Source organism: Notolepis coatsorum (genome assembly GCF_963971535.1).
Source record: "Notolepis coatsorum genome assembly, chromosome: 11".
Lineage (NCBI taxonomy): Eukaryota > Metazoa > Chordata > Actinopteri > Aulopiformes > Paralepididae > Notolepis > Notolepis coatsorum.
The window spans coordinates 14,632,377-14,646,749 of record NC_140175.1 but is presented as its reverse complement, the minus strand read 5'-3'; the positions used below and the strand labels follow the sequence as shown (position 1 = coordinate 14,646,749).

Genomic DNA, 14,373 nt, shown 5'->3' with positions numbered 1-14,373 from the left:
TATATATAAATGCACCAGTTACCCCGTCAGTGGCCTGGTTTGGCAGGGCTGGCGGTGGAAGGGACTCCGCACAGTATGCCTTTTCCGGAAGTTCCCGCCCACCTCCACCTCCGCGTCCTGCCAGACGGCCATATTGCGACCAGTGGGACGTGCCAGACGACACCATCGGTGGAAAAACGATTCCCAGCGTGTTTTTTCCGCCATGAGCTCCAGGCTGCTCGCCGCCTTCAGACGGCGGCCCGGGTGGTTTAAGAGGTCACTCCGCGGAGACCCGCGCGCTACAGACATATCACAGCGACAAGAGTAATGGAGAGTTCGCCCGGATCCATCTGACACACTAGGTGACTAATACACTCTGTTTTCCATTAGCAAAAGAACATTGGAAAGAGAGAAAGTAGTTATACTACACCCCAACACACCCCGCCGCCCCCCCAACCCCACCCCCCGACACTCAACTGAACGCCTCGGCCAGTCCTTCGTACCAGCGGCCATCAGGCTCCACAACAGCGGGCAGGGACCGCTGCCACACATTCGACTAATAGGAACCTCCATCACTGAGTGTGTCTGACTCTCACCTAGATGGACAAGGTATAAAGTATATCACACCATACGTACCTTATGCATACTGCACCTGTGTATATACTGTATACTATACTTACTTAATCATAGCCTATATTTAGATTATAGCGTCTATTGTAACTATATTTGTTGTAATGCAAATATAACTGAGAGAGCATACATGCCCTCATCTGCACCTTGACCTATTTACACTGCCTACTTGCTCATATGCACATACTCAGTTATATTGTTTCCACTGCCTATTTTTACTTTTACTTCCCCACTGTACGATAATTTTACGACCTGTATCATGTACCCCCCCTCCCCCATGCTGCTATGATGCCTGAATTTCCCCAAGGGGATCAATAAAGGAATATCTTATCTTATGTTATCTTAGAACTTGTATAAAGTGGAGATTGTACTGTAGTGAGAAACATCACTTTGACAGTCCATGCGTTTCATACGTTCATTAAAAGGAGCTGTAAGTGGTATTTTTTTGTTTGTTAAAATAAGTGGTCTACATGTTAAAATAATAGCTCTACATTTTTGGTAAAAATATGGGTGTCGGTTTCAGAGAGGCGGTGTGATTCAAATGGTTTTTAAAGGTGCTGTAAGTGTTTTTTGGTTAAAATAATAAGTGTTAAGTAGCTCTACATTCCGACAGCCATCACTGATAGTGTCTGGTCAGTAACGTGGGACTCCCAGTCCCTAAACAGAAAATAAATGTTCTAGTACCCCACTTTATCCGACCAGGAGAGAGAACTCCACACACTGCAAAAATGGTCCGACAGAAATAAGAAAAAAACAACCAGTTCTAAGCAAATGTGTAAAAAAAAATATCTAGGGTTCTCTCTCCTGATTGGATAAAGTGGGAACGGGATACCAGAAGATGTATTTTGTGTTTACTGCAGAGTGGAGGGACTGGGAGACCCATGTTACTGACCAGACACTGTTGGAATGTAGAACTACTTAACACTTATTATTTTAACCAAAAGACACTTACAGCACCTTTAAAAACCATTTGCATCACACCGCCTCTCTGAACCTGACACCCATAATGATCAGAACAGAAAAGTGTGTTTCAACAGTGGATGATGGACGATGGATGATGGAGGATGGTGGATACTGACCCGTGGCGGTGCCTCCCTGTCGTCCTTGTCCTCGTCGCACTCGAAGGCCACCTGGGCTCTCTGCTTGCGCTGCTCCTCCCAGAGGGAGGGGTTGAAGCTCTCGCTGTCAGAGTTGGGAATGTCTGAAGGAAGGCAGGGGCGAAAAAACAACCAGTCAGGTTGACGAGCGAAGCGTACGCGGGGATATGAGTAACGGCTCATCTTTGGGTATTCTGAGTGCGTCACCTCTCCCCCAGCAGAGGACACTGATGGAGGACTACGACGTCCTGCTAGGCCTAAAAGAAAAAATGGTTTGTTTCCGGTTGCCGACCGACCCTGCCGATTTAGGCGCGACCCAATTTATTTTACGAGTTTAAAAAAAAAAAATTATTATTATTTTTTTTTTACAATAAAGTTTCATACAAATCTTAGTCAAACCTTTAGTATTATGGATATTAAACATGCTGGCAGAGTACATGCATCCATGTTGTTGTGAACATTTTAATTAAATAAAGAAATTCCCTATCCATAGTCGCCGTGGGAAAGAATAAAATAAAAAGTTAAATAAAATAAATTCCCTACCTACCCATGGCCTTAACTGACCACCAACAGGAAACAAACAATATATTTTTTTATGCCCTATGGTGTGAACACGTGTGGAAAAAGATCCACTCTCAGGTTAATCGTGGGCTCCGGTTGCAGGAATCTCCCCAAACATGACACAACAACCAGAAATAAAACCACGCTACACCACACTGTCACACAGGGCTTTCCCCTAAACAATGGAATAGGGGCGCAGCCTCACCATGACAACGCACCCGCTCCCCTATACCGTGTTTACGTTTGTATTTATATTTTTGCAGCGAAAGCTTAGAAACAGACCCATCATTGTCTAATTCGTGATCGCTCCGTCCTTCTCAGAATCAGAAAGGTCTTTATTTGCCAAGTAGTTTTCACACACAAGGACGTTATCGGTGCGACGTTACACAGACGGATAACACAATAAAGAGGTGGAGTAAGATAAAATGAAATATGAGCCAAGTTTAAGCACAATAGAATAATATAATTATGAAATAAAATATAGGCCAGGGCTGTACAACTGTAAATAAGAGGTTGAATACAATTAGATGGGATATAAATAAACGAAATAAAATATAGCACAATATAATATAGTACAATTTTATGTAAAAATAAAATAGGAATAAGCCAGGGCTGTACAACTGGGCGTATGCGTGTGTTTGTGTTACTATACTGTTTGCTATTTTATTGAAATTATGTTTTTTAAGTTGCAGGACAGCAAACGGCTTTCTTTATTGCATTTCCTTTGTGTCGCGGTGGGGGGGCACGGTCCCCCTCTGGACCAGCCCCTAGTTGCGACTCAGCACTGTGTTGTTTGAAGGTCCTGGGGGAAAGCCCTGCCACAGAATGCCATCCTGGACGAGGAACACTCAGGAATAGTTCAGACGTGCGGCCCACTATACGTTTCACTCCATTCCCATCATCACGTATTAACGCGCTCCCATCATGGATCGCTCGCTCGCGACAATCGGGAACACAGCGGGAGCCTTCATGCTCGTACGACGTCCGCTTGGCTCAGGCGGCGCGGTGAAGAATGTGTGGAAGGCGGGCGGGCGGGGGCTCTGTTTGCTCTTCAGGCTCTAATCGCACTCCAGAGTGCCGCTCCCTGAGCCGCTGTGAACTCTGCCCACTGCCAAGGCTGCTCTTTTGAGAAGTTTCAAGTTGGGTTGCTAAGAGACGGGTTAAGGCCCTCTAATCCACCCCCCCCCCCCCTCCAGAATCTATTAAGTTTCAATTTTGAGATTTGCCTCCGTCCTGCAACAATGGTTGGTTCCACAGAAATCTTCAAAGGAGAAAGATTCCAATTCCAGAGTGACAAGGCGGGTGCTGCCGCAACAACAAGCCAGGCCCTGCCGTACTGAGTCACACCCTGGCTGTTCACCAAGTTCACCTTCTCAAGGCAGAAGGTTAACCCTTTCACTACCACACTACAGAAGGTTAACCCTTTCACTACCACACCACAGCAGGTTAACCCTTTCACTACCACACCACAGGTTAACACTTTCACTACCACACTACAAAGGGTTAACCCTTTCACTACCACACTACAGAAGGTTAACCCTTTCACTACCACACCACAGAAGGTTAACCCTTTCACTACCACACCACACTGCAAAAGGGTTAACCGTCTGCAGTGTGGTAGTGAAAGGTTAACCTTCCGTAGTGTGGCAGTGAAAGGGTTAACCCTTTGTAGTGTGGTAGTGAAAGGGTTAACCTTCTGTGGTGTGGTAGTGAAAGGGTTAACCTTCTGTAGTGTGGTAGTGAAAGGGTTAACCTTCCGTAGTGTGGCAGTGAAAGGGTTAAGGACTTACATTGAGTATGATTCATTTCAGGCTTATTTTTTTTTTTTTAAACTTTGGCCATTCCGCTGGCTCTTTTTGCGTTTATTGCATTTTCTCTGGTCAAGAATGACCGACAGAAACAGGTTTGAATGGGGGTAGATGGGGAAGACACTCTGAGAAAGATACGGCTACAGTCCGGGATTCGAACTTGCTAACCCCAGATCCGTGACGAGCACGGTTGTCCCCGGCGCCGAAATAGCGCTCCAGGTACGCGGTGAGCTACTGGAGCTCCCCAGACTTAAATTTTTTAATCGTCTACAGATACCCTGTAACAAATGGGAGGCTGAACAAGGGCATCATGTGTGGATCAGCCCAGACTGGGGGGGGGGGGGGGAGAAAGAAGACACCACGCGGAGATGACAGGTGCGGCTCGGAGACAAAGGCTCAGAGTTTCTCACACAGCCTCCTGCTCAGGTGACGAGGTCCTGAACGCCGTAGAGACGAGAGGCACCTTCCTGCCTCCCTAGGAATCAGGACGACCGGGAGAGGGAGCCTCTGTAGTTAAGGCTACATGATTAATAAAAAAATAAAAAAATAAATCGCAACCTCGATTCATAGAACTATGCAATCTCATTTCTAAATTATGACGATTTTGTTTTATTAAAAATAAAAAATAAATTATTTTTTTAACTTAACTTTTTTAAATGATGACGATTCTGACGAGTTATTTTGTATGTTACAAGAGACTTTTAAGTTTAAGTCGAGCACTTTCATACATTTTAAGTTTAAGTCAAGCACTTTGATATTATGTTATGTTGTCCGTTTAAGAAAGAGAAAAAAATAAGAATCGTGTGAGAGAATCGTGGTCTCAATTCTTAAAGAGAGAAAAATCGTGATTCATGACATATAATAATAATAATAATAATAATAATAATAATAATAATAATAATAATAATAATAATAATAATAATAACTGGACTTTGGAGAAGTCTTTATTCTGCATGCAGGCAGACACACAGGAACACACACACATGCCAATTATATTACAAGATAAAGACACAGAAAAGATGTCACATTGTAAGTTGTACTGGAAAAATACCGTTATAGAGACACATTTTTGGAAGCATATCAAGACGGGACTCACACTCCTCGCTCCTGGTCTGCTGAGGGAACATGTAGTTGGTCAGAACAGTCTTCTGTGTCTCTGGATCCTCCTCTTTCTGGAGCGGGATGAGGGGCTTCGACTGGGGGGGGGGGGCGACAAAAACAAATATGCGTGTCTTAGCCACAATCACCGTCAAGTATTGTACACACGCTCAAGGAATATTTCTAATCGGGTTCCCTCTGCTTGCCACACTGACTAGCAGTGTGTACAATGTACAGTTTCTTCCCGCTCAAATGTATATTATTCTCTTTTAGAATCTCTGTCTCCTAAACAGTACTGTATATTTCTATATCTTGTATGTCATAAATGTCTGGATGTAACAGTACTGTATATCTGTATGTCGTGTATGTCATGATGAATTGAAAATGGGGGGCCCTGAGAGAGAGAGAGAGATGTATATAGCGCCTTTCAGGAGACCCAAGGCGCTTAACAGGAGGGGGAAGCTAAGGGAAGGGGAACAGGGAAAAACGTAACAACAAAATAATAATCAAAAGGAAAGAAAGAAAGAAAGAAAGAAAGAAAGAAAGAAAGAAAGAAAGAAAGAAAGAAAGAAAGAAAGAAAGAAAGAAAGAAAGAAAGGAAAATGGAAAAAAAAAAGGGAAATCAGGCAGTCATTTACAAATTTGGTGAAGAGGTGGGTTTTGAGTTGGGATTTGAAGGAGTGCAGGGATGTAGCACTACGGATGTTTGGAGGGAGTGAGTTCCAGAGGGTTGGTGCGGCAACAGAGAAGGCTCTGGGATGATGGAGGAGAGAGAGAGAGAGAATGAACGACTAAGAAATAAATAAAGCGAGTTACAAGTTAATGAATAAAAGGGAGCGAGAGAGATGATATGAGAGAGAGAGAATGAACGACTAAGAAATAAATAAAGCGAGTTACAAGTTAATGAATGAATGAAAGGGAGAAAAAAAAGAGAGAGAGAGAGAATCAATAAGGAGAGCAGCAGGCTGCATCGTTGTCTTTACCACACAGGCTCTTGATGGCCACATGGCGCTGAAGGCACAGAGAAGAAAGCAGGATCTCACAGCGCTGCTTCTCTCTCGTCCAGCCAGTGACTCTGGACCAGAACCACATGTCTGTGAGCCTCAGTGCTGCTGCTGCCAGCAGAGACGGCGTGTGAACTGGGCGAGGACTTCAAATAATAAACCCTAAGTGCCTTTTGTGGCGGCTGGAAATATCTAGCTATAAGTATGTTTACACGCCGACATGATTCAGGACACTTGAGTATGCAGTGTTTTGAATTGGGGCATGTAAATATAACAGACAGGGTGTACCAGGCCCTCATCTGCACCTTTGTTTGCACTGTTTATTTTTCTCATATCTTTATATCAAGAGTTAATTATATTGTTTATTTTCCTCATAGATTTATATATAAATGGTAAATGGTGCATTTATATAGTGCTTTTATCCAAAGCGCTTTACAATTTTGTTCCTCACATTTGACCCAGTCACTCACACACCGACGGCGGAGGCGACCATGCAAGGAAGGTGCCATGGTCGGGAGCAGTTAGGGGTTAAGTGTCTTGCTCAAGGACACTTCGACACGCTGCTCAGTGGGAGGAGCGGGAATCGAACCGGGAAGCTCCGGATAAGGCTATATCTTATTCACCTTAGCCATTTTATTATTTACTGGCACATTAGTAACCGGATTAGTATGTGAGGCTTGTAAACAGACCCAGTGATGCTTTAAGAGTGCAGGTAACCAGTGAGTGACCTAGAAACTCGTGTTGACACACAGATAAGGTTACATTACATTCCTGGCCTGATAAGAACTAATCCCAGAACCAAGTTGCCATCCAGACAATAGTCCCTTTCTTAAAGGGGTGTGGCCATAGGCCACGCCTCCGTCGACATTCACGCTCTGGCCAAGTTGGTAGCGATAACGACACTACCATTTAACCGTACCGTAAAGCGTACAAGCCTTGATGAGGTTAACCCTTTACTATCACACTACAGACGGACCCTTTGTCGTGTGGCAGTGAAAGGGTTAACCTGCTGTATTGTCGCAGTGAAAGGGTTAACCATTTGGTAGTGCGGCAGTGAAAGGGTTAAGATACGCTCCCCAGTGCTGTACATAGACCGGTGGGATTAAGATAAGATATTCCTTCATTGATCCCCTTGGGGAAATTCAGCCGTCATAGCAGCATGGGGGAGGGGGGAGGGGAGGTACAGGAAGGGTAATAGTAGAAAGACATAAATATAGGCAATCAAATTAGATCTGAATATAAAAATATGAGAACAAATAAAAACAAAAGGTGCAGATGAGGGTCTGTATGCCCTATCGGTTATATTATGTTACAATAAATATAGGCAGTAAAGAAGAAGAATCTTGGCACACTGATGGCCGTTTACACCGCCGCGGGTTTGCGGAAACAAAGCGTAGCCGATTGTCTCTCGCCCAAAGATCTCCACCGATCTCCCGTTAACACAATGACCACCGTTGTGTGTTGAGGTCAACAGGGACACAACAGTGGGCGAAGAATGGCTTTCTGTCAGAGACCGTCGAGTCACCCTGGTCCAGGGGACGCGAGGCGGCGAAAGGGGGCGCGTTTAGATACAAGCGTGAAGTACAGTATTTGAGACACAATCACTGTTCACCATATTGTCATTTGTAAATTAAATATGTACAGGATCACCTGGTGCGTCTGGCTCGAGGCCAGGCACTGTTCCCTTCTCTAGACAACGTTGAGAACCAGGATGTTATTCTGTATTTAACCCTTTCACTGTATTTTAACCCTTTCACTACCAAATGGTTAACCCTTTCACAACCAGACTACAGAAGGTTAACCCGTTCACTACCGCACTACAGAAGGTTAACACTTTCACTACCGCACTGCAGAAGGTTAACCCTTTCACTACCACACTACAGAAGGTTAACCCGTTCACTACCACACTACAGCCGGTTAACCCTTTCACTACCGCACTGCAGAAGGTTAACCCTTTCACTACCACACTACAGAAGGTTAACCCTATCACTACCAGAAGGTTAACCGTCTGTAGTGTGGTAGTGAAAGGTTAACCTTCTGTAGTGTGGTAGTGAAAGGGTTAACCTTCTGTAGTGTGGTAGTGAAAGGTTAACCTTCTGTAGTGTGGTAGTGAAAGGTTAACCTTCTGTAGTGTGGTAGTGAAAGGTTAACCTTCTGTAGTGTGGTAGTGAAAGGTTAACCTTCTGTAGTGTGGTAGTGAAAGGTTAACCTTCTGTAGTGTGGTAGTGAAAGGGTTAAGAAGCGAATGCTTGCAGTGATGCTATAGAGTTCTGGTGGGTCATCCTTTGCTATATATATACAGCCCCGAAATGTAGTTACATAGCCTTTACACGAAGGCGAAGGCTGTGTGGCTTATAGAGGTGCTTCTGTTGAAGATGAACCATCATGTGCTTTTTGATTTCAAATGCCATCGGACTGAGGACAGGTGTGTAGAGCCGTGGCAGCGCTCTGATTGCAGCCACATGTTAAAGTGCCTCTTGCCTTCACACACGTGACACGCCTGCCGCGGTGCTGATGGGCTAAGCCTCCTACTTGTGTCCAAAAGTGTACAATTTAATCATGTTGTGAGAGGGCTGTCTGCCATCGAGACAGATGCCCAGAGATGGTGTGCCGTCAAGAGGGTCTAGAGGGGAACATGTAGCCCTGCTGGTCGAGGATCAAATCCCTAGTACTCCGTCCCTGCTGCTTCGTCTCCCACTCAGCCTCACTTTTACTTTCACACCATGTGACCTCTCACCGCCCCCACTGCTGGAACTCTGCAGGATGTCACTCAACATAGAATGAGGCGGGACCATAGAAATATATTATAGTATATATATACAGTAAAACTATATAAATTAACTGCATTCATATAGCAGCTTTTATCCAAAGCGCTTAAGAACTTATGCCTCACAATTCACACACCAACAGGTGCTAAGCTGCTCTGCAGTTAGGGGGGTTCAGTGTCTTGCTCAAGAACACTACGACACACTACCTCCTGAGCCACTGTCGCCCCCAATATAAAACTATACAGTATATATAGTACAAATCTATCAAATTATAATATATATAGTCAAATTATATAAAAGGGGTAGGACAACAATAAATATCAGTCGGTGTCAAAGGACAGTTTTTAGATGCACCTTTATTACAGGGCAATGTCACTCACTCACTCACTCACTCACTCACTCACTCACAGCCACTCTGTCCCTAGAGTAAGACCAGTTGGATCTATGTGAGAACGCTTCACGTCTATGTGCGCCACGGTGGTGTAGTGGTTAATACTGTCGCCTCACAGCTAGAAGGTCCTGGGTTCGATTCCCGGTTGGGGACCAGGTTGCCAGGTACCCAGGTGGGGTATCTCCCGGGCCTTTTCTGTGTGGAGTTTGCATGTTCTCCCCCCGTGCTCGCAAGGGTTTCCCCTCCCGATAAAGATAAACCCAATGGAAAAACATGCAGAACAGGTAGCTAACGCTGTCGCGTCCCTGACGAAGACAGACAGGAGCACTTGGATTGGTCCCCACACGTCTGCTCCCAGCTGCCCTTGGGGGGGAAGGACGACGGGATGGGAGAAGTGCAGAGTGTGTGTAAACAATGAGACTTCTTCTTCTTCTTCTTCTTCTATGACACTGTGTGTGTAAACAATGAGACTTCTTCTTCTTCTATGACACTGTGTGTGTAAACAATGAGACTTCTTCTTCTTCTATGACACTGTGTGTGTAAACAATGAGACTTCTTCTTCTTCTATGACACCGTGTGTAAACAATGAGACTTCTTCTTCTTCTACGACACCGTGTGTAAACAATGAAAGACTTCTTCTTCTATGACACTGTGTGTGTAAACAATGAGACTTCTTCTTCTTCTATGACACTGTGTGTGTAAACAATGAGACTTCTTCTTCTTCTATGACACCGTGTGTAAACAATGAGACTTCTTCTTCTACGACACCGTGTGTAAACAATGAAAGACTTCTTCTTCTATGACACTGTGTGTAAACAATGAAAGACGTCTTCTTCTTCTATGACACTGTGTGTAAACAATGAAAGACTTCTTCTTCTATGACACCGTGTGTAAACAATGAGACTTCTTCTTCTTCTATGACACTGTGTGTAAACAATAAGACGTCTTCTTCTTCTATGACACTGTGTGTGTAAACAATAAGACGTCTTCTTCTTCTATGACACCGTGTGTAAACAATAAGACTTCTTCTTCTTCTATGACACCGTGTGTAAACAATAAGACTTCTTCTTCTATGACACTGTGTGTGTAAACAATAAGACTTCTTCTTCTTCTATGACACTGTGTGTAAACAATGAAAGACTTCTTCTTCTTCTATGACACCGTGTGTAAACAATGAAAGACTTCTTCTTCTATCGACAGTGTGTGTCCTTGTTCACGTGTGGTTCCTCACCTGGTTCTCCGACAGCCACATAGCAGTCATCTGGCTCAGCTTCGTGAAACTGTAGGGAAGATTCCTCAACCTGTGGACAAAACCAATAGAGACACTCAGTCACCTGGCTGTAGTCTCCCACAGACAGACAGACAGACAGACATTATATGATGTCACAACGACACAGTCTCTCTCTTGAGGCCAGATTGGAGAGTGAAAAGTGAACGGTCTTCGTAACGTCTCTCTTCTACAGCGTGAGCCTCCTCCTGATGGGGGGCGGGGGGGGGGGGACTAAATCACTTTAGCTGCTGAGTCATGGCTTAACTGTGTTTAGTGCCACTGGCACAGAGCTGACACTGTGGCCGTGGAAAACACCTGGACATATAACGTGCCGGTGGGGACTGGAGGCTCATAAACACCAACAACAAAAGCCTGTTCAATCATCCTCGTCCCGACTCAAAACATCCCAATCTAACGGGGCAATTATTAACTTCTTGGGTTTCGGACAGGGAGTCCGTGTGTGTGTGTGTGTGTACAAAGGAGACCGAGTTAGACATTCTTTCACCATTGTTGACACAGTACCTTTTTAAAAGACTAAAAGATAATCCACTTCAGCCGAGCGGTTAGATGGAGGGTATCCACAGGTTTTCAACAAGTTAAATGTAAAGACTTTTTAAGACCTTTTTTAATACCACTTAAAGCAATGTTCAATACCAATGTTCATGACTAGCAAAAAAAACAAAAAACAAACACGTAACGACACTGAACCGGTGGCTACACTTGCGCGCCGATTTAAATCCTTGTGCGTTCCATTCCATACAAGCTCTCACCGGACGCACCAAAAAAATTATATTCCATATTTTCAATCATATTTAATCTCCCGACAGCTGGCCTGCCCCCCCCCACATAAAATGTAATACCTGTGCAAATAAAATTTAAGACTATATCTAATACCTAAGACGTTAAATTGAGAACGCATGAATTGAATACTTTTCTTAAGACTTCTTAACCCCCCCCCCCCCCCCCCCCCCCCCCCACAGAGCGCAGGGGCTGGTGAGCGCGCGGTGCCCTCAGAGCGCGGACGGACACGTTTCACGAGGCGCGGTAACGAGTTGGGCTACAAGGAGGCAGCAAACCGCGAGGCCGCCGCCACTTTACAAGCGTGTAAAACATGAAGCGGAGCGGCGCAGCAGTGAAACGGCTCGGGGAGCACAAGCGCTGGCTGGACAGAGAGCGCGAGTCCGGGAGACACATTGATTTAGATTTAGTTTACGGCGGCGGACGTGAAGCGGGTCTTCATAATAAACAGGTCGGCGGCCTCGTCAGCTGACCGACAGCTGGCTGGCCGCCCCCGCAGCGAGGCGTGGCTGGGAGTTCTCTCTCCTGATTGGATGACGTGGGAACGGGATACCAGGAAATGTATCTTGTGTTTTTACTGCAGACTGGAGGGACTGAAGAGACCCGTGTTACCGGCCAGACACTCTATATCAGTGACGGCTGTCAGAATGTCGAGCTATTTAACACTTATTTTAACAAAGAAAAACCCCCTTCCAGCAGCTTTAAATAGTCTTTGCTTCACAGGACCAGTAGAATTAGAAGACGTAGTGCGGAGGAGTGACGGGACGACACTGGGGTCAACGCTGGCGGGGGGGGGGGGGGGGGGGGGGGGGGGGGGGGGGGGGTCAAGTGTACACAGTATTGTGTTTTTGCGGCTCCATGGAGAATCCCACGGCCACTGCGTATTTGAAGCCAACGTGTCATTGCGCGCGGTGCTCGAGTTACCGGCGGTGAGAGAGGTGTGCCGCCGGGCCGGGCAGGACGGGGTGTGTGGCTGGACTGCAAGGCCGAGACCCCGAGGAGAGACTCACTTGTTGTCGCTGAGGTTGATGACCTTTAGCCTCTGCATGTCTCCCATCTCGTCGGGCAGCGACTCCAGCTTGTTGGAGTGAAGGAACAGAACGGTGGCGTTCTTCCAAAGGCCCATCTGTAGAGAGAGAGAGATCAGAGAGAGAGATCAGAGAGAGAGATCAGAGAGAGAGAGAGAGAGAGAGAGAGAGAGAGAGAGAGAGAGAGAGAGAGAGAGAGAGAGAGAGAGAGAGAGAGAGAGAGAGAGAGAGAGAGAGACTGTTGGGAACTAGGCTACACTGGCACACCTACTTCCAGTGAATGACGCTAAGCTAGGCTAACGTTGCAGCTGTTGCAGCCTAATGTATCTGCTTGTCTAACTCCAGGGTAGATGGCAAATAAGCTCATTTCACAAAAAGTTTGCGTGTTCCTCCACCTACCCTGTGAGGCCCAAATAAAAAATACATTAGAGACTTCAGAGGCCAGAAGGTGGGACCTATAAGCACATTTACCATCCAATAGCATTGTGAGGCTGAACAACAGGACCCATTGACTATGTAAATCTGCTTAAAAAATAAGAAATAAACATTTACAGATTTTTTTTTTTAAATAGCTAAAAAGTGAAGGATTTTGCAACCGAGGGCCATACAGGGTTCACTCAAATCTATAGTCACCCACTCACACCCCCCCCAACACACAGTATTCCAAGCCAGGCCCAGACACTCACCTCCGGGGGAAGCTGTGTGAGGAAGTTGTGGTCTGCAGCGAAGGTACGGATGTTGACACACTGGCCAATGGTGGAGGGCAGCGCCTCAATCTCATTAAAACTACAGTCCAGCTCGTCCAGGGAGCTCAACCTGAGGAGCAGGAGAAGAAGAAGAGAGGAGGAGAAGAGAGAGAAGATAAGAAGAAGAGAGGAGAAGAGAGAGGAGAAGAGAGGAGAAGAAGGAGAAGATAGAGAAGGAGAGAAGAAGAAGAAGAGAGAGAAGGAGAAGAAGAAAAGAGAGGAGAAGAGAGAGAAGGTAAGAAGAAGAGAGAGGAGAAGAGAGAGGAGAAGAGAGGAGAAGAAGGAGAAGATAGAGAAGAAGGAGAGAAGAAGATAGAGAAGGAGAAGAGAGGAGAAGAGATAGAATAAGGAGTAGAGGGAGAAGAAGAAGAAGAAGAAGAGGAAGAAGAGAGAGAAGAAGGAGAGAGGAAAGGAGAGAGAAGAGGGAGAAGAGAGAGAAGGAGAAGAGAGAGAAGAAGGAGAGAGGAGAAGAGAGAGAAGAAGGAGAGAGGAGAAGAAGAGGAAGAAGAGAGAGGAGAAGAAGGAGAGAGGAGAAGAAGAGGAAGAAGAGAGAGGAGAAGACGGGTTATGAGGAGGACTTTCCTCACGGCAAACTAAACTTCAAAGTTGAGCTTTTTACGTGGAGGTAAGAGTTTTACATTGATTGCCTTTTAATGACTGGACTGTGTGCAAATATATATTTTTTTTATCCACTTTTTCTCCCATTTTTTCTATATTTTCTCCCATTCCAATTTCGTATCATCCAATTCAACCCTCCCCTGTCACAAACGCTGTTTCTTGCCTCCCACAAGCCGGCTGCAATGTGGACTAAGTCATACATAGTACAAGTCCCCTCCGGTACTTGAGGTAACAGCAGTCGCATCTTTTCACCTGCGCAGCTCGATCTCTCAGTGGCGAGGAGTAACGCGTGGGAGGCTCACACTGCCCCCAACACTTCCTGATTCTACTGCGCAGGCGCACCAACCGACCTGTAGGAGTCGCTGTCCACAACGCCCGATCCCCACCCATCAGTTTCCCACCCCCTAATACGGCCAATGTGTATTAGTACGGACGACCAGCTAAACTGAAAGCAAATGTGGAGCGCTGGGCTCGAACTGACGAGCCCAGCGTCTCCAGCATTTCGTGGCGAGCGCCTTGCCCACTACGCCACGTAGCCGCCCGACTGTGTGCAAATATTATACATTTTTTACATTTT

At 45.7% G+C, this 14,373-nt stretch overlaps 1 protein-coding gene across 1 annotated transcript in view; it reads right to left on the bottom strand.

The window, feature by feature from the left end:
• The window catches only part of erbin (erbb2 interacting protein), a 174,689-nt gene that overhangs the window by 30,530 nt on the left and 129,786 nt on the right, over window positions 1–14,373 (bottom strand). Inside the window, 5 exon segments of the mRNA XM_084325486.1 lie at window positions 1,689–1,810; window positions 5,172–5,271; window positions 10,568–10,637; window positions 12,415–12,530; window positions 13,119–13,248. Coding sequence (XP_084181612.1) covers window positions 1,689–1,810; window positions 5,172–5,271; window positions 10,568–10,637; window positions 12,415–12,530; window positions 13,119–13,248 — 538 coding nt within the window.